The 25,375-nt window shown below is 40.5% G+C and overlaps 2 protein-coding genes and 1 long non-coding RNA gene across 4 annotated transcripts in view; 1 reads left to right on the top strand and 2 right to left on the bottom strand.

Moving 5' to 3' along the window:
- Window positions 1-1,742: 1,742 nt before the first annotated feature.
- mdm4 (MDM4 regulator of p53) lies at window positions 1,743-14,893 on the bottom strand. 2 transcript variants are annotated; one of them, XM_079582193.1, is made up of 11 exons: window positions 14,756-14,893; window positions 14,234-14,322; window positions 14,086-14,160; window positions 11,925-12,058; window positions 11,804-11,844; window positions 11,462-11,526; window positions 6,122-6,200; window positions 5,814-5,974; window positions 3,309-3,494; window positions 3,160-3,228; window positions 1,743-2,418 (listed from the first exon to the last, which is right to left on the bottom strand). In XM_079582193.1, exons 2-11 carry the CDS (start codon window positions 14,303-14,305, stop codon window positions 1,846-1,848), a joined length of 1,455 nt encoding a protein of 484 aa, XP_079438319.1. In that variant the 5' UTR covers window positions 14,306-14,322; window positions 14,756-14,893; the 3' UTR covers window positions 1,743-1,845. The 2 variants fall into 2 exon arrangements, with proteins under 2 accessions (XP_079438319.1, XP_079438320.1); XM_079582194.1 differs by having other exon boundaries at window positions 3,309-3,479.
- Window positions 12,631-25,375, top strand: part of LOC306982336 — a 284,342-nt gene continuing 271,597 nt past the window's right edge. Inside the window, exons 1-2 of the long non-coding RNA XR_013794189.1 lie at window positions 12,631-12,674; window positions 12,714-12,839. This is a non-coding gene — a long non-coding RNA (uncharacterized lncRNA). The remainder of the gene's footprint in view (window positions 12,675-12,713; window positions 12,840-25,375) is intronic.
- The window catches only part of LOC306982451 (sortilin-like), a gene marked incomplete at its 5' end in the record, with an annotated part of 38,170 nt that continues 34,298 nt past the window's right edge, over window positions 21,504-25,375 (bottom strand). Inside the window, 4 exons of the mRNA XM_079582387.1 lie at window positions 21,504-21,887; window positions 23,431-23,557; window positions 23,636-23,748; window positions 24,035-24,143. Of these exons, the coding sequence (XP_079438513.1) occupies window positions 21,873-21,887; window positions 23,431-23,557; window positions 23,636-23,748; window positions 24,035-24,143 (364 nt within the window). The 3' untranslated portion in view covers window positions 21,504-21,872. The remainder of the gene's footprint in view (window positions 21,888-23,430; window positions 23,558-23,635; window positions 23,749-24,034; window positions 24,144-25,375) is intronic.

Raw genomic sequence — 25,375 nt, 5'->3', positions numbered from 1 at the left:
TAAAGTCAAGTGTAAATCGGGCCCATTTGGATATTTTCTCACAGCAGATTGTTCAGTAGAAGTGAAAAAACAGCAGTTGTAGCAAGCGCTAGCTAACCGTTAGCATTAGCCCGATGCTAACATGTAGCATCATGTTAGCATTCTCCGTTATTCATGTATTTATGGGCTGTTGAACCACTTTGCTCCTCCCCATGTCTTTGTATCATTATTTAGTAGAAACTATGTTCATAATTCAGCATTTGTTAAAGTATTTCTTGAATAATTAGAGAAAATTTAAATTTTTTCAAAATTGTTTTCCACCTTAACTGTTTTCAAAAATGACCATATATGGGCAATTCCTGATAAAGACGGCATCTCTGGAATCGCCCATATATGGTCATTTTTGATATTTGTATGTGATAAATAAGTTGATATTTCACCAGAAAATGGCTAAAAAGAGTGGAAAATTGTGTTTCTCTAAAGATTCTATTTTCCCCCTTGGCGAAGCCACGCCCCCTTCTATGACGAGATGACGTCTGTATCTGTACATTGCAGTCCTGTCGTCTTGTTCAAACTTGATAAGATTGGATCGATTGGATGATTCCACTTAACCCAGCTGATCATTTTAAGCTCAACGTTTTACTTTTCCTCCTTTTTTTGGTCTTTAATGAACACTGTGGTCGACTGATTTAGTCCTTGTTTGGTCCACGTCGCCGATGCCTTTCCACTCAAGCGGAGGACTAAAACGGCAGAGGATAACAAATACTCCGACTAATTGAAATGCAAAAGGGAAGCTGCAAAGAGAAAACTGGTTCAACTGGAAAAGAAGTTAGTGAGCTCAACTTAAAATCGTTATTTTCACTAATATTCAGGATATTTTATGTACAGGATAAGCACGTTCACTCTCTTCTTTCTAAGTGACCCTGAAATGCCAAGAAGTGAAGGGAGAAAGGCAACTCTAGCTACACCAATCAGCCGAAACATTATGACCACCGACATCAGGCGGATAATCATAATACCCGAGCCGACTGGTGTAGTAATAGTAATAAACTTTAGGTGCTTTCTATGTACAATGCAATGGTCACTCCAAAATACTACAGGCTTCATATAAATAAATACATTATCTGCTTATTTGAATCCCTTCTTCTGTATCATACACCGAGGGGCCACACCTTTTCTAACTAAAGAACAGGTGTATCTAATAAAGTGGCCGCGGTTTCTCCATGTGGTCTGGACAATACAATCGGCGGCAGTGCGTTTAACCATGCGGCTTCGAGTGCTTTGTTTTCTTCCGGTGCTCAGCGGCGGACGATGGGAGCTAAAACGCATGCACAGACGCCATTTTGTTTCAATCATTCGGCTGCAATCGCTCGGTCTCCGTGAGGCCCGCGCTAGTCCTGGTTTGGAGGTGGTTTGAAGCCCCCACTGGAGTCAATCGGAGAGCGTTTTGTACGGGTTCAGAAGTTAAACCGGGTGTACGCCGCACAATACGTACCCGCCGCTCTCCAGAGCTATGAGAGGACGATGAGTTCCTGGTTACGATCGAAGTCTGATGGAGCAAGTTATAAGAAATCATACAGACATTTTCTTTGGCTCAGATCAGTTTCACAATAGACGGCTTTGGTCACCTCGAAAAGGACAACAGACTAAGTGCTCGTGAATTGTGATCTACGCCAAACAAAATCAAATATGACTGTCCCCGCCCATACTCGTTCTGTAGCAGCAGGTTTTGTTGAGTGCACACCCAGCGTCAGACCTCAGTGCCAGTGGAGACCTGCGTTTGTAAATTTGGTCTTGGTTCATCCCCGTTTTTACCCTATTTCTTCCAGTTCAAGAGCCTAAGATTAAGCGAGGAGGTCGACATGCCTAAACCACATATATCTTTATAACTTTCTGGATCATCTTCCCACAGCCCGGACACGGGGCGTGGAACTTGTGGAGCCTTTTGGCGCAGTTAAAGCAGGTGAGGAGGTGCGCCGTTCTGCCGTGAATTATGTTGCCGTTTCTTGGCCGCACCCGGCAGAGCTTACACGGCTCCAGCAGCGCGTCGGGCTTGACCTCCACGTCCATGTCCAGGCTCTCCTGGCTGTCTCCCCCCGCCGACAGCTGCTGTTCCCGGGGGACGGCGCACAGCCGCGGCCCCTTGCCCTTGGCGCCCGGCGGGGGGAGAGGCCGGTCGGCTGTGGAGTGAGAGGGGAGTATTACCGGGTCGGACACCGTGCGGCTGCAGTCCGGCACGTCGATGCCCGCGTCGCTGTCGTAGTCTTCGTCGTCGTGGGCGGAGAGGGAAGAGGAGCATGCTGGGATGTCGGGCACGGAGAGCGAGTGGGCGAGGCGGGGCACGTCCTTGTACCAATTCTTGCGGAGTGCCCAGCAGCGGACACAGTATTTCTGATGAGGCGTGTTGAACTTGCGGCACTCGGAGCACTGCCAGGCGTCCTGGAGGAGAGACCACGGAGACTCTTAAAGCAGTACTAAGTAACGTGTTTACCTTAATAAATCCTTTTCGTAGTCCTTGAGGGGGTAATACAAGTGTTTGTGGGATGATTGGAGGGTCTTTCATCTCCCCCTGGTGTCTCTGGCCAGAAAACCATGTTTGCAACTTCACTGCCACCGGTCCGGAGAAAGCAATACACACTAATGGAATCACAAAGATGCTAACATGCTAATGAACAAAGCTAACAGCGGGCTAACGTCACTTTAAACAGTATTTACAGCCAAGTTTGAGTGAAAAAAAAAGATTTCCATTGTATAATTGGATGCACAGTAACTCTCTCTCCCTTCGCCTTTCCTGTCAGCGTAGTATTTACTCTCCAAGACAATTAATAAGTTAAAAAATCGTAATTTGCTACAACACCTGCAGTTGCGCTTATGGCCTCTAGGGGGAAGAGTTACTTAGTACTGCTTTAAAGCCAATAAGGGATTACTGAGATTAACATGTCGACTTTTTATTTGGAGATCGTGTGGAGGATCAGGAAATAAAACTGCTGGATATTTACTTTCAACTGTTATATTGTTAACGTTCCATTTTTCTAACCAACAAAGTGTAAGACAGTGATAAAGATGTGGTATTATGTGGTCCATGTTCACCACGATATTCTCCAGTCTCAATATCGGGCTTCAAATGTTGTTATGGTGACGGGCCGAGCTGAAAATGTGTGGTTTAGTTTCAGTACAAACCTGAGTGGAGACCTCTGTGTCGGTGTCGTCACTCAGACACTGGGAGTCTTCGTCCGGATCCTCCTGCATCTGGGCACAGAAAGAAACCTTTAATAAACACGTTCATATGAATGTCTTTGCACTGTAACATGGGTGAAAACTCTGCTCACCTCTTTATCCTTGTCCTCCCGCCCCTCCTCGTCCTCTGGCGGGGGCTCGGTGTCGGCGCTGCTCTCCTCCAGCGCCGCCTCCTTCATCTCCACGCTGCGCTGCTCGCTCTCGGCCTCCGTCAGGAACCACAGGTCGTCCGTGGTGTCGGAGACGATGGCCGTGTCCTCCTCCTGAGCAGGAGACAGCTATCACAGTCAGAACAACAACCGTCAGTATTCCACTTCTGCACTTTGGTTTCACAACCTCAAACGTGTGACCACACAAGCTTAAGAAGGGTCAGAATAGTGAATTTAGTTTCCTCTTAACACTAAAGCAGCAGTTATTTAGTGATGCTTCATTATTACATTTGGATGTTTTACATTACAGGATCACACAGAGCATTCTTAAAAGTGGACATATCCTGCTCAGGGCATTCTTTTGGATACTTGAGCATTGATGCTTTACATTTTTAAATAATTATGTTAGGATTAAGCTGTGGTTGGTGAGGAGTTTGCTTGGAGCTCCCTCTGCAGGTGAATAGGGAAAAAATAAATAAATGTAGAGATATTAATTTGAAGCTTTTGCTGAACATCACAGATATAAATATGAGAAAAAAATGTATTGCATTTTTTCTGTCATTTTATGTTTTCACATAAAAATAGGGCATTTTGAGCATTAAAATTGCCAAAATTGCCTACATTTTGGGCAACAAATCAAAATAATGAATTGAGCCAGATTAAATTTTATGGTTTCATACTACTGACATATTAGTAACTAAGATTTTGGGATTTTTCAATAAACTAATCATCAGTGAAAAAATCTGTAAAAACTCAAATTCCGCCTTTTCTTTTGGTTTTAAAGTTGAATAAATCAGGCTAGGAATTAGATATTAAAAAATACTTCTGAAAAAAACCTTCAAAATATTGTTAGGTCTCAGACTGTAAAGTTTGGAGTCTGTGGGAGCTTCTATAAGGGCTCAGGCTCTGCCCGAGTGCGGCTTCTCTCATTCAGAGAAAACCAGCCCTGAAGTTTTGTAGCGAGTGCTCATGCTCGGCCCGTTCTCCGACTTTTCCGCACCAGCGTCTCGTAGGAGGAAAAACACCATATTTGGGTGAAAGCGTCATCACGGGGCCCCTTAGCAGGACACGTGGATGTAAAATCTGTCAATATTTATGAATGAAAACCCGCTTGAAAGACGGCGTTTCTACGCAGCGCAGCAGCTACTTCCGGGTTGCCCCCACCTCGCAGACAAAACATCATAAAATAAACATCATGCGGGGTTTTGTCATTTTTATATCTGACATGAAAACTAAGATGTAAAGGGAGGAAAAAAGATAAAAATCTCCACTTCGACCACTGCGTGAAAAATCAATACTTTCACCTTCAAACCTTTGATCAAGCAAGTCCACAGCGCCACAGTGAACATTATTAGATCATAGGCTTTAAAATGTGGAGGACAGTTTGGTGTTTTTCCTGTGTCTCAATGTAACCAGGAAGTACAGAACCAGTTGTTATTTTGGCAGTGGGGAATCAAAGAATGGATTTGGATGAAGACCCATTTGGTTGCCTTTAGTAACATCTCCATGGAGACGAGCTGGAGCCTGACTGCAACTTAACCGCTCCCAGTGAAGCTACAGTCAGGTCTGAGGAGAGTTGAGCCGCTCACAGCAAACACACGCCTTTGTTTGGGCTGTTTTCAAGGATTTGTGAATGTTCAAAATATCTGATCAAATAAATGCTGGTATTATTCTATTTATTTAGTGAAATGTTACGTGTGTTGGCTCTTAGGGCTGCTCGATTATTGAAAAAATAATAATCACGATTATTTTTGTCATAATTGAAATCACGATTATTCAAACGATTATTTGTTGCCTTTAAAAAATCCATCAAAAAAGTGACAAAAATCCAGCAAAAGTGAAAAAAATCCAGCAAAAAAATGACAAAAATCCAGCAGAAAAAAGACGAAAATCCATCAAAAAAAATGACAAAAATCCAGCAGAAAAAGACGAAAATCCATCAAAAAAATTACAAAAATTCAGCAGAAAAAGACAAAAATCCATCAAAAAAGTGAAAAAAATCCATCAAAAAAGTGAAAAAAATCCAAAAATTAAAAATTTAGAAAGAAAAATTGAAAAAAAAATTGAAAAAAAATGTGAAAAAAAAAAAAAATTATAATCGATTTGTTGCGATTATGCTAATTTTGTAATCGTTTACTGTTGTAATCGATTAATTGCACAGCCCTATTGGCTCTGACAAAAATCTATTCAGTCAACTGCATTTTTGGTCAATTTAGACTTGGCCAGAAAAGAACTGTTGATCCCGGACCTAAATGTGTTATAATAATCACAGCTCAATCCTCTGATCTAAAAATGTTACTTATACTTATTTGAATCATCAAGCTTGTGTTGGAAAGTCAAAAGCCTTAGAGAAGCTCCCGAGCTACAGGATGGAGACGCTACAGGGACAGAGGAGTTCAGCATCTGAAACCATCAATAGTCTCGATGGGATTCTTAAACGCCCCTCACCTGGTTAGTGTGAATGTCCGTGGACCCGTTGCTCCGTCTGCTGTAGTTGTTCCTGAGATTACCCAGAAACCACCACGGCAGGCCGGACAGGTCCCACTCGTCCAGAGTCACGTCCAGTTTGGGCCGTTTACAGGCGGAGCGCATCAGGCCATCCAACGAGTCTGCGGGACAGAGACTCAGTTAGGACGGTACAAAAATGATACTGCAGCGTTACCATAGTATTGTATAAGAGTCCTGGCTCTTAAATTTGACAAATGTCTCTCCGCTCTCACACATATTCAGTACTGTGCAGTAAATAAAGCCCTCACCATCATCCGGGTCCCGCGGTCTCCGCTGGGAGGGGGTCTGCATGAGGGGAGCCTCTGCTTTGACCACACCCCCACAGCCCTAAACGGGACGTAAACACGAAGAAGAGAGAAGTGTCAGGAGCTGAGCCGGTACTGGGCACTCGGACCAAACACTGCTCCTGTGGCAGACTTTGGAAAGGTTCAGAAATGTTCGCGATATCGGGGAAACGGGGGGAGGAGCCGATGGGGGTGGGGAGGAAATTTGTCAAGATGAAAAATATTATAAATCTAAAAAGAGATCTAAAAAGAAAAAGTGAAAAATATAGTTAAATATGCATGTACACCACCACCTTCCTCAAAAAAGTGCACACTAATATGATGAGAAGAAATTGGTGTCTCACCTGCAGGTGAAATTTCACCTGCAGGTGAGACACTGCAGGTGAAAAATACAATATATATTTTTCAATCATAGATTAGTTACAACAAAGTTGATAAAGTGATAAAAATATGTTGTTTGTGTCCCTATTTGACCAAAAAAATGTTGTTTTTTGTAGGAATGGGATGAGAATTAGATAATAAAAAGACCTGCATACAAAAAATATAAAATATATATACATATATTGTTAAATACAAGACTGGAAAGTTTGGAGTCTGTAAGAGCAACTTAAGTGGAGATGTTGCTGCGAGAGGGAAATGAAAACCTCATTTGGAAAAACAGGCTCTAAGGTTTTGTAACATCAGCCGTATCATGTGCCGTATGTATCGCTGCCTTTATTTTGCTGTCTGCTAGACAGGAAATGACCATATTTGGATTATAGCGCCATCTCGGATTACTGCATGAAAAATCAATGTTTTCACCTGCGGCGTCTCGCCTTAAAAAAAAAAATCTGCATTTTGGCCTTTTGTGTAGGCCTGCCACGATACATTTTTTTTAGGACGATATATTGTCTCAGAAAATATCGCGATAAACGATAATATTGAGTATAATGCAAATACTGTATGCAATAAAACGAAAACTGTAAGCAACTATTTTAATTGAAATGTATTGAACTTTGGGCATTCAATAAGTGCAAACTAGAAGGGCCGAAATATTCTAGGACACTGTGCATCTGTGCTTCTCAATGGTTTTACACAATTTATCATCACTCTCACCAGGTTCTGTGTTTGAACTAGGCCTGTCACGGTTTTTTAAATAGTCATTAACACTAATATTGCTATTTCATCTACATTATTCTAGTTAAAGATTTCGTTACAACTCACTTCTGAGCTAAATTAAACCTGGTTAGACTAAAATGTATATTAAATGTAATGGATTCAGATGTATTACTACAGTAGCCATATGCTTTGTTTTTCCTTTTCTTTTCAAATATATCCTCCTGTACACTGTCGACTCTTTGTCAAACCACTGCAGCATTTCTCTGGCTTTTGAACAGTGCGGGACAGTAACACGTCGACCTATCGTGCTTGTATTTGGATAGAGGCTAAAGCGGTCGGGTTCCTCTCGCTAACAGTAGCTCTGATCAGCTCCGGTGGTTTTGCTTCGTTCTCACATCGGTCAAACCTGCAGGTGCATTCATGTTGTTATTCTTTCTGTGATGAGTTCTTTTGGCTGGAATTCCAAGCGTTTTCACACGAGTTCATAGAAAGTGTCAGAATCAGCGATGCTCCGTAGTTGGACGGCACTTTGTTTACACCCCGTCTATCGATTATTTTTACGATTAATCGATTGGCTGTGAATGGTGTAGTAAAATTTATTTTTTTTTCTATTTTTTTTTATCACATTATAGCTTAAGTGGCGCTGTTTAACCTCTTAAACTCCCACCTGAACCGAGCACATTTTCTCCAGTTTGGCTTTACCCCAATCCAAAAGCTTCTGGAAAAAAGCTGTGAAAATAGCAACAAAACTGAGACGAAAACAATGATGGAAATTGCCAAAATTTGACGAAAAAATGACCAAATGTGACCAAAAAATTACAAAAATTTGATAAAAATGTGACAAAAAAAATTACAAAAAATTGACCAAAAATTGAGCAAAAAATGACAAAAATGTGACAAAAAATTTACGAAAAAATGACAAAAATATGACAAAAAAGTGACGAAAAATTGATGAAAAAGTGGCAAAAATGTCACAAGAAATTGACAAAAATGTGAAAAAAAAAGACAAAAATGTGACAAAAAAATTACCAAAAATGTGATAAAAAAAATTGACAAAAAAATATGACAAAAAAGTTACAAAAATGAGTTGAACACCCAACAAAAAAATGATAGAAAAAAATCCGTTGACGTGAGGAAACAGATCCTCTCGGTTCAGGCGGGGGTTAAGGGATTAAGGAAGTGTTGATGGAGTAAACTAAAGGGAAATGTTTTTTGAAGGCTCTATTCATGAAATTTACATTGTACAAACCACTACAGACCCTAAACATAAAATCAAAGTAGGTTTTCATCAAAAATACTACATTTTTTTGGTCATATTTGCTCCATTTTAGTCTGTGTGAGCCAGAAAACGATTAATCGATTACTGAAATAGTTGTCGACTCTTTCAATAATCGATTAGTCGTCGATTAATCGTTTCAGCCCTAGATCCACTGTCAATGCTCAGGCTGTGATAGCTTCATTCTTCTGTATTTATTTTAAGCACAGGCAGCACATGCATTTATCGAGACTAAAAATGTTATCGTCCTTCATTTTACTTACAGAGCGATAAGTCGATATAGTAACTATAGCGGCAGGCCTACTTTTGTGATTATTGTCTTGCATTGTATAGAAAAGATCAATATCTGAAGCAAACCATTTTGAAAGCATGCATATTTGTGGATAATTAAAAAGATTTAAGATTAGAAAAGCTCATCAAGGTTGAAAGTATTCAAATCAAGAAGTGGATTTCACAGATCGTCTTCCTGAATGCAGTGAGACCAGGGAATAGGAGGACGGGGAGCAGGAGAGGTGGCTGTAGTTTTTTAGCTGGTTGCAGTCTGCATTAGGAGCGGTGTGTGGTCCGGACGGATCAGAGAAGGTGACTCTGGGGACAGACAGAGACAGACTCTGCCCCCCGACCCGCCGGCTGCCCCGCCCGCTCGCTCCGGGGCAGAGGGGCGTGGCGCAGGTGGGACGGGGCTGTACAGAGACGGTGCAGCTCTGTACAAGACACAAGAGACAGCAGCCTGTGGCCTCCTGCTCTCAGCACACACAAGAGCGAGGACTGGGGGCGGGACGATGCCATTTAGTGTGTGAGCCTTTTCACAAGGCCACACTGTGGTCATCCTCTGGACATTTGTGGATTGATTTTTGCTAATTATCACTTTACGACTATCAATCTTTGGGCTTAACTAATGAAAATAAAATAAAATTACGAGGCAATGTTTGACCAAGCTAAGAACTTTATTTTCAACTATAGCTTTAAAGCAGTACTAAGTAACTCTTCCCCCTAGAGGCCATAAGCACAACTGCAGGTGTCGTAGCAAGTTACGATTTTTTAACTTATTAATTGTCTTGGAGAGTAAATCCTACGCCGACAGGAAAGGTGAAGGGAGAGAGGGTTACTGTGCATCCAATTATACAATGAAAATATTTCTTTTCACTCAAACTTTGCTGTAAATACTGTTTAAAGTGACGTTAGCCCGCAGTTAGCTTTGCCCGTTAGCATGTTAGCTTCTTCTTCGTGATTCCATTAGTGTGTATTGGTGGCTCCGGTCCGGTGGCAGACAAGTTGCAAACATGGTTTTCTGGTCAGAGACACCAGGGGGAGATGAAAGACCCACCAATCATCCCATTAACACTTGTATTACCCCCACAGGGACTACGAAACGGATTTATTAAGGTAAACACGTTACTTAGTACTGCTTTAAAACTCCAATTGAGCTTAATTTTGTTTGCATTACACTTGTGACATTTAGTGTTATAAGCCGTATTTCAGGGTGACTAGCCAGTAACCTTGGCGACAGCTACCGTGATTCAGATCAGTGATATTTCAGTGAGATAAAAAAAAAAATCCAGTGCCTGGTAAAGCTATATTAATAAAGAAATGCCTCCCATTGGATTATTCAGCTGCAGCAGCATTAAAAGCACAAAGAAAAGAGGTCAGCTGAGGACTTCACATGGCATTATCGATTTGGAATATGGCATGGGGAGTAAACAATAAAAACAAACTTGTGAGTTCCCAAAAGGTGAGGCTATATAACGACGCCTGTGAACTGAATTCTCGCGATATTTGTGAGTTCACAAAAACGGCGTTGCAGTACTGCTGTGAGAAGACAAATTTTACAACAAGCCGTTTTATCGCAGTATAGTTTATACTCCTTGACAATAAAATGGCGCTGCAAAAAATGCGAGGTAGGCTGCTACATTCTGAAAAGTAGGGCTGTACAATTAATCGAAATTCGATTACGATTTCGATTACAACAGTAAACGATTACAAAATTTGCATAATCGCAAAAAATCGATTATAATTTTTTTTTTTTTTTTCAATTTTTTTTTATCACATTTTTTTTCTAATTTTTAATTTTGGGATTTTTGTCACTTTTTTGATGGATTTTTGTCATTTTTTTGCTGGATTTTTGCCATTTTTTGATGGATTCTTGCCATTTTTTTGATGGATTTTTGTCACTTTTTTGCTGGATTTTTGCCATTTTTTGATGGATTTTTGCCATTTTTTTGATGGATTTTTGTCACTTTTTTGCTGGATTTTTGTCATTTTTTGCTGGATTTTTGTCACTTTTTTGCTGGATTTTTGTCACTTTTTTACTGGATTTTTGTCACTTTTTTACTGGATTTTTGTCTTTTTTTGATTGATTTTTGTCCTTTTTTTGATTGATTTTTGTCACTTTTTTGCTGGATTTTTGTCTTTTTTTGCTGGATTTTTGTCTTTTTTTGCTGGATTTTTGTCCTTTTTTTGATGGATTTTGCTGGATTTTTGTCTTTTTTTGCTGGATTTTTGTCATTTTTTTGCTGGATTTTTGTCACTTTTTTGCTGGATTTTTGTCACTTTTTTGATGGATTTTTAAAAAAAGATTATTTTATTTTTTAAGATTAATAGTGACAGTTTATCAAGAGACTTTGGCGGTGATTTGCCATAACAAGACACGCTTGATCCAGTCTTCTTCATTTAAGGAGACTGAGAACACTGTGTTGAATATTGTTGGCACTCTATTATGACTTTGACTTTTGCAAGGCTGCATGACATAATCAGGGAACAAAACAAAAGAAATGGAAGTTTAATAATGCCGTATATCCAGGTAGTTCAGCTGACCTCTTTGTGCGTTACTTTTGCTCAACCTGAATGCTGGTTTTGATCACGTGATCTTGTGCGTGAGAGTTCAGGGACGGCGTTCGGGTCTGTTTCTCTAAGCACCATGTTGGTTTTACCTGACCGCGGTCCTCCACTCCTCCATCTACACACTCACGGCGCACAGACATGTTCTCAGCGGCGTCTGCATTTAGGACGAGACAGTAACAGAGAGAACAACCCCTCCCTTTAATGAAACAGTTCACACACACACACGCGCACACCCTGCTGCTGCACTCTGGGCTATGCCTGAGACCCTCCCAAACACATCTGTCAGGAGGAAAAAGCATTAGTGAGAATATCAGTTTCAACAGGTCAACTTACTCGAGTGACGTCTTTGTTTCTTCTAGGCCCCTATTCTAGCTTACCCGTTTTCCAAGGTATTGTATTTACATAAAAGAGGAGATTTAAAGGGTACATACCTAGCACTACCAAGTACTTCTTCAGCATTTCATAAACAGGGCTGGAAAAGAAGAACATTTACTAATAAGAGAGAGTTCTGTGGGAGTAGAAAGGCAAAGTTCATTAAATTAAAATGCTCACCTTGGATTTTTGACGGAGAAGCTCTCAACCTCCAGCAGCTCTCCCAGCGGGTCGTCCTGACAGTGGACGATGTGCTGCCGCTGTTTGTCATAGAGCTGTTTCCCCATGATGTACTGGCCCAGGTAATGCATCACCTGAAACAATGAACCAAACTGTGGAGACTTTCAAAACAGCTTTTTGCCGCTCACTTCAAATTAGGGCTGCGCCGTTTCAAACGCAAATAATTCAAAATCACAATTTCAAAAGAGTCTACTTGACAAATCGTTTTAGGAAATACCATATCCTTTCCAAACAACAAAGTACACGGTCTCCATGACGTGTAAAGCAGTTTTAACAAGGGCCCGACCGATGTGGATTTCTGGGGTGGGATCCCGATATGACGGGGGTTGGCTGAGAGCCGATATATAGGTTGATATAAGTGATTAAATTTGATGTGTGTTTTTTGTTTTTCTCAAATAGCCTTAAAGCAGTACGTAAGTAAGTAAGTAACTCTTCCCCCTAGAGGCCATAAGCGCAACTGCAGGTGTAGTAGCAAGTTACGATTTTTTAACTTATTAATTGTCTTGGAGAGTAAATACTACGCTGACAGGAAAGGCGAAGGCAGAGAGGGTTACTGTGCATTCAATTATACAATGGAAATATTTTTTTTCACTCAAACTTGACTGTAAATACTGTTTAAAGTGACGTTAGCCCGCAGTTAGCTTTGCCCGTTAGCATGTTAGCTTCTTCTTCGTGATTCCATTAGTGTGTGTTGCTTTCTCCGGACCGGTGGCAGACAAGTTGGACAAGTCTCTGGACACCCCTGGTGTCCAGAGACACCAGGGGGAGATGAAAGACCCTCGAATCATCCCATAAACACTTGTATTACCCCCACAGGGACTACGGAAAGGATTTATTAAGGTAAACACGTACTTAGTACTGCTTTAAGTTTAACATTTATTATTATAGTAAAGGCTTCAATCACAGAAATATATAGAAAAATCTAATAGAGGTTCGGCCTATGTGGGTTTTTCTGAGGCAGATGCTGATTATTGGGGATTTTGACTGGCCAGTGGCCGATATGCACAGCTGATATTTTTGGCCAAAATGTTATAAATGTCTATAATCCTGCGTGTGAAGCTTCTAAAGTGTCAGGGGGCGCTGTATGTTCATGTTCAGTAGGTACTTCAGAGGGAGCTGGTTAGAAAGACGAAAATCAAAACAAAACAAAACAAAAAAGTCGCTTATGGTTCCGAAATTACTTTTTATCGGTTATTAATATATCGGTCTGGCCCTAGTTTTAACCTCTGTAAACATGTTCTAAAATGTACGGGATTCTTGTCCTAGTTCCTATTTCAGGATTCACTCGAATATCATTGCTCCTGAACATGCTGAAAATGCAAAGGGGCAATTATAGTTATAGTCTGAAAGGACTTCTCAATCCAATGTACTTGTACATTTGATTTGCTTATTGTACTTCAAACAATAAAGGTATTAGTTGAGGTATTAGTTTCAGCATTAAAAGAATGTTGGACTATCATATTAGACATAACTAAAAACAAGAGAAAAAGCAGAAAAAAAGACAAGTGGAACAACTTAATTAGAGGCCAAGTCATTACTGGTAAATTCCTCTAACACCCAGGTGAGTACAAATGCTTTTGAGAATGATAACTTCAGCATTTTATATTGTATTATGTATCATAGGTTTATTACACGTGGTCATACCGCCTTTGCGATGCCCAATCCCGTCAGACCTTGGAAGCTAAGCAGGGAAGGGCCTGGTCGGTGCTTGGATGGGAGACCGTTTAGTAACACCAGGAAGCCTAGCGAATGTAGCGAATGTAGTGAGTGAGTGAGTGGTTGGTGGTGGTCGGAGGGGCCGATGGCACAGACTGGTTGCCTCGCTTCTGTCAGTCTACCCCAGGGCAGCTGTGGCTACAATAGTAGCTTACCACCACCAAGTATGGAGTGAATGAATAATGCAATGTAAAGCGTCTTCGAGTGTTCAGAAAAGCGCTATATAAAACCGATGCATTATTATGATTATTATTATTATTACACTGGATGCACCAGAATCCAAGAAATCTTAGCAGTTGTGACACCGTTCAGCTCTACTGAATGTGTACTGTGATATGAACGACTTTTAATGTGTTTTTTGTTTATGGCCCGTCATCTCACTGACCTCTTTGAGAGTGAAGACTTCCTCCTGGGCCCCAGCGACACGTAGGATCTGGAGGAGCGGCGCTTTCGGTTGCACCTGCGTGTACAAAGAATGATGAGTTCTGTGCATGGCAGAATCGTACAAGTGCGACTATAAACACCGTGCAAACCTGGTTTCCCTCTCCAGGTAACGTCCTGCATAACGAGGCTGGTGCAGGAAGCTGTGTGGTTAGGGAACTCATAGTATCCCCCGTGAATTCTAGAAAGTAGTAGACAGCTGTCACTTTCCACACACGTTTTATTGAACCAAAACCTCACGAAACAATAAATAACTCAAAAATAACTCACCCAATCTATAACTTCACATTATTATTATTAACGGCAGCACACACCAGGTATTTACGTGGGTTGCGCTCGTGCGTCAATAAAAGAAAGCTAACATTAGATATTTATTTGATGCTAACGCCACGCAGATAAAAGAAACAAAAACAGGAACACAGCTGATAAATAAAACAATTTCCTTTTGACGTCAATAAACCATCAACAGTAGTCAAAGAATAAGATAGAGACGCGGCCAATGCGAATCCGTAGGTTATCAAACGTGTCAACTCAAGCAGCTAACGGGCTAACATTAGCAACGAGCTAGCAGAGCACACACAAACTGAATAACTTCATTAGAGCCGTGCCCTTACCTTGTTTCCTTATGCTGCTACATTATTGCCCTAATATATTATATCAAATTAATAAATGTTACAAAAATACGCGTAAAAGTACTGATATTAGCATTTGGAGTCCGAAAGTGCTAACACTGACAGCTAGCTTGAAATTCAAAAAAAAAACGAGCTTCCGGGAAAGACACTGGGTAAAGAGAGTGGAGCGCCGCCTGCAGGTGATTAGCTGAAGGTCTCCGGTGATCAGCGATGAATAGGTTTTCCGCCGATATTGCTATATTAATGGACTATATCGTTATTATCTTAAGCATATTTCTAAACATAAAAAAACAGAAAAAAATAGGCGAATACACTTGTAAACAAATGTATGTTTTAGCTTTCAATTTAAGTATTTACCTCGCAAATCAGAGGTCTGCACAATAAACAAGAAGCGATTTTCTTCTGGCTTCAATTATTATGAAATTTGGTAGAAAAGTAATGTAATTTCCTTCACATTGGTAGATTTTAGATGAGTTTTTATTCATTCATTCAGATGTCCAGGATTGTTTTGCCTAATCATCCAAGAGCCTCAGATCATTTAAATCCTCTGCCAAAGGAACAACTCTGAGCTTTGTTCATGTGGGAGAAGCTCAATAAAACAGAGAACCTTGATTAAATAAATGCATAATCAATTAAATGTGTCTTACATTTAGACTATAATTGCATGTAATTTTAGTCAACTAAAAGTAGACTAAAATTGAAGATAATTCTTTGACTAAATGTCGTCAAAAATGTAATTTCATTCTTGTCAAAAGACTACGACTAAAAATAAATTAAAGCCGCAAGCGGAACGCCCCCACTCGCTCTCATCCCTTGCGACCACCGCGATCGCTCTCGCTCCTTGCGATGGCCCCCGCTCGCTCTTGCCCTTTGCGACCGCCCCTGTGATCGCTCTCCCTCTCCCTCGCCCCTTCATTTATTTATTTTTATTTTATTGGTTTATTTGGTCGGGACAGTGCATGTTGATGAACATACATGGGTCTCATGCATGTAAACAAGCCACACCGGATTGTAGCCGTGGGCTAATTTCCATCCATCGTCCCCCATGCGCACTCACATTCATCCTAGCCTATTGTACATTAGTGGTAGGGGAAACCGGAGTACCCGGAGGAAACCTACGCTGACACGGGGAGAACATGCAAACTCCCCGGCCCCGTCCTTGGTGAGAATCGAACCCGGACCTTCTAGCTGTGAAGCACGAGCACTGACCGCTGTGCTACCGTGCTGTGATATAGGCTATAGGCTTTGGAGAATTTTGTAGACTGGAGAGTAGCACTCTTGCCTAACATGACAGAAAGGCCTTTATACTGACCAACATCCCGCTCATGTTCTTCAATATTGTCACCTTTTGGGACACCTTTATGAGAAAGTAATTGGACCTCAGTGTATACCTGCTGACAAAGAAGACATTCAAGATATTAGCCAAAAACTATGAAAAGGAAATCTGCATTTTGAAAGTCACCATAGATACCACCTTTGAATTGTGATGTCCCAGCATTGAGTTGAAAATTGAGGTGGAGGGCAGCTGAGAATTTTATTGTGATCACTATGGAAACTGGCAAACTGCAGAATTTCGTGTCTAGCTTTTGGCTAATATAATCTGTCATTACCAAGACAATCCACATGAAACAAAAACGGTCTCAAAGTTCAATGTCTTCTCTCTCAACACGTAAATTAAGGTCCAGTTATTTTCTCGGGAAGGTGTCCTAAAGTGATGACAATATTCAAAAACATTTACGGGATTTTGGCCAATACAAAGGACTTTCAGCCATAAAATTATCATGGCAGAATTCAATCACTTCCATGAGGAACAACATTTGTCAATTGTATTATTGGAGATTTCTCTCAAAAACTGTGTTTCTCCCATAGAGTTATATCGGCACCCGCCCTCCACCTTAAATATTGATGATGATCACAGTTTAGAACATGGACGCAACCTATTGACACATTTTACCGTGACTCAAAGCTATTACTTAAATAAATACCATTCAATACAGAGCATGAAATAATGTAGTTTTCACTGCTCCGGAGGCACATTTATGCCGCCTAAGCTTGTTGTTATGCAAAAAAAAAAAAACGCTTATGTTAAAGTACTATGTTTTACAATAAGAAAAAAACACACACACAACCACTGGTGTAAAAGAGATGTATTAATTCGTTCTGATTAAATATTTCCATTCAATAACACTGTTAAAAAAAAACTATTTAACGCAGAGAAGATCATCTCAGGTCCCACATTTCAACAACAGAGTGAAAACTGGAAAGAAGTGAAAACCAAAAACTCATGTTCTTTAAAAAAAATAAACTTCACCCAAAAATAAGAGTCTTCTAAAACGAGGAGGGACAGATGCAACCTTTTCACAGATCTGTAGTCACAGTGCAAACGTCATTCTATCCAGTAAAAAATGGTTGAAAATAGAGAAATCCACCAAACGTCCTTGAGAGCATGACCAGCTTATCACAATAGCTTATTTTACTGGGAGGGTATTGCCTTCAACAGGAGGGGCGATTCTCAACTGGAGCGTCCAAAAAGAGAAGTTCGTATGATATCCAAAACTTGTGCTACCGTATTTAACTGCACAATACATTGTTTTTATATTGCGGAGAGACGAGAGGTAATGCCAATGCCAACTTATGTCTAAAAATAAGTTGGCATTGGCAACTTATTGGCATTGGCATTCTGTAAATTTCAATGGAACGGAAGTGCATATGACACACTAGACAACACTTCAGTAAAAACACAGCTATTATATGTGAGATTTGGGAAAATGAAATCTGCATTTGCCCTTGGTTTGACTTTTTTTGTGTGCGATGTTTATCATTGATCCAAGTAACCTTAAAGGAATAGGCCACCGTTTTTACATACTGAGATATGTTCTTACCTTAGCTTTGACGAGTTCTTTAGGACCTGTCTGATCTTCACCCGTGCCTTCAGTCACGTAAACACAGCGCAGACGGCGTTAGCATTTAGCCTCTCCCTCTCTCCTCTATAGCTCCAAAACAGGTCAAGATAGAAGCTACCAAGCTCTTCCACGTTTTCCTTATTTAAATATGGTTACGTGAAGTGTTACACTACAAAGTATAATTACACAAAATTAAACAGTGTGGATTTTCTAAGCGGATAAAAGGTGGAACTATATTGTAAGGCGTAATAATACCAGGAGTAGTTCGAAATCCGCGCAGTAATCTTCACTTTACTGTGCGGATGCCAAATTACGATTACGATTGTAACACTTCACGTAACCATATTTAAATAGGGAAAACGTGGAAGAGCTTGGTAGCTTCTATCTTGACCAGTTTTGGAGCTATAGAGGAGAGAGGGAGAGGCTAAATGCTAACGCCGTCTGCGCTGTGTTTACGCGACTGAAGGCACGGGTGAAGATCAGACAGGTCCTAAAGAACTCGTCAAAGCTAAGGTAAGAACATATCTCAGTATGTAAAAACAGTGGCCTGTTCCTTTAAGACTAATTTAGTCGACTTTGCATTTATAATATTCATTATAATCATATTTTATCTAGGTCCTCGACTTAATGGAGCCACTTCCACATGAACAAAGCTCAGAGCTGATCCTTTGGCAGTGAATTTAAATGATCTGAGGCTCTTTCAGACGGTCAATAGAAGTTTGGATGATTTTAGTCTCTCCTTTTCATTTTTATTTAGTCTTATATTAGTCGACTAAAATATCTGGACATTTTTGTCATAGTTTTAGTCTCATGAGAAACTTTTAATTTAGTTTTAGTCCAATTTTAGTCACAAAAATATCACTTTGACTAAAATTAAGACTAAATATTTTAGTCGACGAAATTGTTTAAGGGACAACTGAACTTTGATGCATCATGCTATCAGGAGATGGGATAAACACTGCTGCAGACTTTGATGCTTTTATGGGGAAAGAGGCCCAGGGCTTGACCGCTTCCTTTGTGACATATATGGCTGCTAGCTATTTGTATATATCCTTTGTGTTGGCAATGGAACAGCAAACATATTATCCTCTCATTTTGGATAACATCACTTGAGAATCACCCAGATTTCAAAACAGCGGCACATTATATGATTGATTTGTTACAGTTTCTACAAAACGTAAAAACACGGCCACATGGTTTGCACTCACCTCCGCTCTAATGATTCAGAATGCAAGTTTTTTTTTCAGTCTACACCAAATAATGATTTTTTAAACAAAGACAATCTCAATGTTTGTGAGAATTACCCATAAACTCATACAAAACCATCCAGCCCAGCGTACAATGTCACACCCATGTCATGTTTATGTTTGCATTGGGAAACATTAGAAAAGGTGTGCCAAATAATGTGGCCGCATAGTGAATTTGCAGGACTTTTCTCTTACAGTATTGAACATCCAGACGGTTTGAACACTTTCTGAAAGCATTATTGCACATAATAAACGTGTATTAGTCAGTGATTTATCTAAATACATTTACGTAAACACCATTCAGCCGTAACATTATGACCACACACGGGGAATGACCCCGACTCCCTTCCTCTTGGTTGGGGAGATATTAGGTGAGCATTCAGTCCACAGGGACCCCTGGTGGTCATAATGTTTTGCCTGATGGGCGCAAGACTGTGAACATTCAAAAGGCTATTTTCAAATCATCACAAGAATATACTTCAAATTTTCTCTTTGATTGTAAAAAACTGGTTTAGTCGAACCTAAAATACTAAGACTGTGTCCAAATGTCCACCCTGACCACAACAATCACTGGCTAGTGCTGCACTATATAGCGCACTATCGGTTAAATTACACCACTGTCAACATTCAGCTACCATCAACATAGCATCGGGCTTTTATTTTTAAACTATAGATACAGACAGCATCTCGTCATAGAAGGGGGCGTGGCCTCACCGAGGGGGAAAATAGAATCTTTAGAGAAACACAATTTTTCACTATTTTTTGCCATTTTCTTATTTGCTTATTTATCACACAAATAAAGTCAAGTGTAAATCGGGCCCATATGGATATTTTCTCACAGCAGATTGTTCAGTAGAAGTGAAAAAACGGCAGTTGTAGCTAGCGCAAGCTAACCGTTAGCATTAGCCCAATGCTAACATCTAGCATCAAGTTAGCATTCTCCGTTATTCATGTATTTATGGGCTGTTGAGCCACTTTGCTCCTCCCCATGTCTTTGAATCTTTATTTAGTAGAAAACTAAATTCATATTTCGTCCATATATGGTCATTTTTGAAAACAGTTAAGGGGGAAAACAATTTTGAAAAAATGTAAATTTTCTCTAATTATTCAAAAGCTACTGTAACAAATGCTGAAATATTAATATAGTTTCTACTAAATAATGATACAAAGACATGGGGAGGAGCAAAGTGGTTCAACGGCCCATAAATACATGAATAACGGAGAATGCTAACTTGATGCTACATGTTAGCATCGGGCTAGTGCTAACGGTTAGCTAGCGCTTGCTACAACTGCCGTTTTTTCACTTCTACTAAACAATCTGCTGTGAGAAAATATCCATATGGGCCCGATTTACACTTGACTTTATTTATGTAATAAAATAAGTTGATATTCCACCAGAAAATGGCTAAAAAGAGTGGAAAATTGTGTTTCTCTAAAGATTCTATTTTCCCCCTTGGCGAAGCCACGCCCCCTTCTATGACGAGATGCCGTCTGTATCTATTGCTGCTGCATGAATCATCATAATAACCATGCAAAAGTCCATTAAAACATTTTTTTTTACTGTTTTCATTCAGGTGTGCTGTGTCCTGTCGCTGTCGGCTGTTTTACAACTCTTGCAATGCATTGTGGTCTATACTGACCAGTCAAGTGACCATCGATGCTCACTACTTTTCAAGATGCATTGTGGGAAATTTTCAGTGCAGTAGTTTTTACTCAGTGATCATTCGGACACCACTACAAAATGAATATATAGGAAACACCGTGGACATTCAGACACAGCCTGTAATAGCTGACGGCAGACCTTGATAAAAGTTAAAAGTTCAAGTAAAGATAAACACTACAAAGAAGCTGGACTGAGTGTTAGTTTCATTTCTCTTCCTCAATCAGAAACAATAAAAAAGTGCTTTGGCAAAAATTCAAGTCTTTCAAGTTCACACGCAAGTACGGGAAGGCAGAGGCAGGCTGTTCATCAAGCTGTGCTGGAAAAATGAAACATAACATAAGGCGGAGAGATAAAATCAGTCCTTTTTTTTAAAAGCTAACCTCTAGGTAAAATGCCATTCACGCTTTAAAAAAATATCAGCAAGTTTTAAAAAGTACAAAAAACGATTAATGTTTCAGTCGTATATTGTGACCTTTTTTTTTTCTTTTTTTTTTTACAGAAACCATATCCGTCAAAATTTGCACTAAAATGAAAAATATTCTGCTTTGAGTAAAATTTCACAATAACCTGAATCAAGTGTTTTACAGGAAATCTGGGGGAAATATGAAAATGATGAGCATATAGACGGTGCACAGAATGTTCCGAGGTAAACGACTGCTTCCTGTTTGAGTTTTATTCCAATGGAGAGTTAGCCGTGTCTTGCTTTAATAAATATATAGTCAAACAGTGCGTGGTTAAAAACAAAGAGCTGTTGGATAAAGTACTTACATGTTAAAAACTTGTAGCTAACGTAAATTTGATGCTAACAAATGCTAAAACAGCACCACTGCCTGAACAACGTATTTCTAATGAAACACACTTGGCTTGAATATATATTAAAGGTATTGTCTGTTTTTTTTTCAAAATGTTGACAGGAAGTAGTCTTTACCCTACACCGGCCAACAGGAAGTTAGCTAAAACATTCCGTGCACAAAGTCTATCGTTTGTAAATTCAGTCATTGATTTCCAATTTTAAGAGATCCCATCGCCCACCAAGAAAACTCGCTTGCGTAAAATAAAAACTTCAAATATGGTACATTTCCGTGGCTTCGTCATTGTTCTCTGCCTCGGTCTTCAACCGTCTAAAAACAGAAGGCTCTCCTCTGGTCAGTCAGTCTGTGTACCGTTCAGACTGCGGGTCGTGGGGGGGGCTCGTCCGGCTCTCCTTCTACAGTAAAGACCCTCCATTGTCAACAGGAACAGCAGAAGCAGGAGACACACACTGGAGCTAGCTTCAGTTAGCCACTCTACGCTAACAGGTCCTGAGGAGACAAAAACATGGCTGAAAGTCACACTTCAGAACTCGTTAGCCAGTTCAATGGATACTTCCTATCCGTTAGCATTAGCCAACAAACAATGTGAATTATGAACAATCCAGATGTTTTCAGCTGTTGTCTAGTTTGTGGTCACACTTTTGTAGAGTTCGAAACCAACTCAAACCTGTGTGAATGAAGGGAAATACTAATACATTTGTAAAAAAAGAAAAAGTGCGTCTTTGGGTCACTTTTTTCGCAGGTGCTGTTCAAGGATCCAGGTGCAACATTTGAAGCATTAAATTACTAATGCAGGTGTGTTGTTGGCATGAAAAAAACAATGTAAAGTTGTTAATACAGTAAAAAAGTTTATTTTGCATAGCATGCCCCCTTCCTGCAGCAGATTTTTGATTTTTGAAGCCCAGAAGCTTGTTTGCTTGTGCCTCATGTTTTGGTTGAGACATCAAGTTACATCGTGATCCTTTAATTGTTAACTTGACACGACTATAACCGGATGTTTTGGTAAATACTTAAAGGAACAGGCCACCGTTTTTACATACTGAGATATGTTCTTACCTTAGCTTTGACGAGTTCTTTAGGACCTGTCTGATCTTCCCCCGTGCCTTCAGTCACGTAAACACAGCACAGACGGCGTTAGCATTTAGCCTCTCCCTCTCTCCTCTATAGCTCCAAAACAGGTCAAGATAGAAGCTACCAAGCTCTTCCACGTTTCCCCTATTTAAATATGGTTACGTGAAGTGTTACACTACAAAGTATAATTACACAAAATTAAACAATGTGGATTTTCTAAGCGGATAAAAGGGGGAACTATATTGTAAGGCGTAATAATACCAGGAGTAGTTCGAAATCCGCGCAGTAATCTTCACTTTACTGCGCAGTAATCTTCACTTTACTGTGCGGATGCCAAATTACTCCTGGTATTATTACGCCTTACAATATAGTCCCCCCTTTTATCCGCTTAGAAAATCCACATTGTTTAATTTTGTGTAATTATACTTTGTAGTGGAACACTTCACGTAACCATATTTAAATAGGGAAAACGTGGAAGAGCTTGGTAGCTTCTATCTTGACCTGTTTTGGAGCTATAGTGGAGAGAGGGAGAGGCTAAATGCTAACGCCGTCTGCGCTGTGTTTACGTGACTGAAGGCACGGGTGAAGACCAGACAGGTCCTAAAGAACTCGTCAAAGCTAAGGTAAGAACATATCTCAGTATGTAAAAACGGTGGCCTATTCCTTTAAGCATCCAGGCGTGTAGCGCTGCTTATTTAAATCACAGATCTGTTATGGAACTTGGACAAAAAAAGGGGCGTGACGACAGAACGATGGCTCGTATTCAGCCAGTTTTGGAACAGGTTTGTATTTGGTGACACTGTGACAGGCAAGTGGCGATATTTTATCATAAGTTTGAAAATCTCCGCATTCAAACTAAGTAGCTATTTCCCCATTTTTGGTTTGCAAGAGTGAGTCAGAAACTTTAAAAAAATAACCATTTCGTGGCCACCTAAAAACATAATTTATGTCGCATATATACCTGATCTGAGTCTTCATTGTATTGGGCTTTCGCCGTCTCCATATAGTTCGTGTCCACGTCGTCCACTCCTTCGATTTTATTCGCTTCCACGTTGTCCCGCATCACTGAGTATCTGTGCACTAAAAACCTGCAATCACATAAATCACTGCCTTTCACAGAATTCGACTGGTGGTGACGGCAGATTAGTGAGAAATAACCCACAAACCTTCCTCCGCAAACATATTTTTTGACGAGCCAAACTCCGATGACGGCGCCGGTCAGAAGGACGGCTATGACCACCAAAACTATGAGCGCCGCGTTGCTGGAGCTGGAGACAGGCTGAAGGAACAACACAGGAAAAAAAAACACAATTCTATCTATTACGCAACAAGGATAAACAACAGCAGTAGAAGAAGAAAACAACAGCGTTTTAAAGTCGGTTTTGCAGCCATTTTTTTGATGTGGATAACAATCCTTTTTGTTGTTCCTGAACAAAAACAACCCTCAAGTGATCAAAATCCAGCAGCTTGTTTGCTTGTGCCCTATGTTTTGGTCGTGACATCCTGGAAAGTTACACTGCGCTCCTATGATTGTTTCGAAATAGATAAAACTAAAAGGCGCTGACCAGAGCGTTTGGCTGCAGGGCGTTGCTGATGCACTTCCTCCTCAGGTCTGTCTCCTTCCTGTCTGGTTGGTAGCCCCCCACGCAGCGATCCCCAGGAATCTTTCGATACCTTGAACAAAATGGACAATAAGTAAAGAGGTCTAAAAATACCGAATGATATTACCACAGAAGGTTTTCGAGGAGGAGGTAAGACTGATGATTGAAGAAACGAAAGAGAAAGGGACGAGCTTAAAAGTTCATAATGGTACAAGCCAGGTAATCCGAACTTTATTACTCTGACTTGAGGCGGTGGGCTGTGCAGTTCCTTTAAATCTGAAAAGTCATGCTCAAGTGTTTTAAAACTGCACCAAAAAATGACTTTTCTTGCTTAAATAAAGTCACTGTCATGCATTTTTGAAGAACGTTACAGTAATAGCATAGTACCTTAAAGGGGGGGTATTATGCAAAATCGACTTTTTCAAGCTTTACATCATGTTATTCTGTCATTCCCTCATTAAAAACATGCCTGAAGTGTTGCCTTGGCACATTCACGTATTTTTGAGTAATCTGTAAACACTCTGATGGCGGCCATTTTAGGGATAGGTTTGCCTGAGTCCTCCTAGGAACGCCCCCACCTCCTGGAGACGCCTCCGAGCTTTCGTCACAAGCCAAGTAACCAATCACTGCTCCTCAGCAGAACCCCCTCCCCACTGATGCCACAGACAGCGTGTGGAGGGGGCGTGTCGGAAAGGCTCAGAGGTTCTTAAAGAGACAGAGGCCTATTTCAAGACATTCACTACAGCCATTTTGAGAGAGCAATTTTATACAAGGCAGTTATTCTAGTTTACTGCATTTACAGACCAACAGAAGGTTTCGTCATCATTGTAGTGTGCATAATACCCCCTCTTTAAATATTAATAACACCGACCTTTTGCAAAAGGCCCAGCCCCTTAGCTACTGTCGCTAGCTCCTTCAAGAAGTAGTGTATAGTATAACATGTGTTAGATGCTATAACCAGGGGAAGTGCGTGTTGGATTGCAATCTGTGGTATTATTAAAAAATATGCAACAAAGGGGACATGACAACTATCGAGGCTAAAGCCCCGGTCTCACGTGAAATCAGAAAATAAACGCAGAGCTGCTGGAGCATGCCCTTGCACTACCGGGTAGGAGCCAACAGCACCAGCTGCTCAGTGCAGTTGGTACTGGCTGCAGTGGCTGTGTCTCCCCCGCAGCTGTGGTTCTTATGAGGTAACACAGCTCATGAAACTCTTGGCAAACAACAAGACGATTGCTAAACGAGTCTTAACTTGGCTTACAAGCTAGCAGGCACTGCTATTTTCTATGTCAGGAGATCCAGAGA

The sequence above is a fragment of the Gobius niger genome (genome assembly GCF_951799975.1).
Source record: "Gobius niger genome assembly, chromosome: 24".
Classification (NCBI taxonomy): domain Eukaryota; kingdom Metazoa; phylum Chordata; class Actinopteri; order Gobiiformes; family Gobiidae; genus Gobius; species Gobius niger.
The sequence above is the reverse complement of the archived record's forward strand: the minus strand, read 5'-3'. Positions and strand labels throughout refer to the sequence as shown.

Bases quoted from the DNA above. Each gene is read 5' to 3' on its own strand.
- mdm4 (XM_079582193.1), bottom strand. From the start codon at position 14,305: ATGAGTTCCCTAACCACACAGCTTCCTGCACCAGCCTCGTTATGCAGG. The intron at 11,845-11,924 runs GTGAGCATTTTA...CTTCTTTTCCAG, and splicing joins TTCTCCGTCAAAAATCCAAG to CCCTGTTTATGAAATGCTGA. The intron at 11,527-11,803 runs GTATGTACCCTT...TCCTAAATGCAG, and splicing joins GAAGTACTTGGTAGTGCTAG to ACGCCGCTGAGAACATGTCT.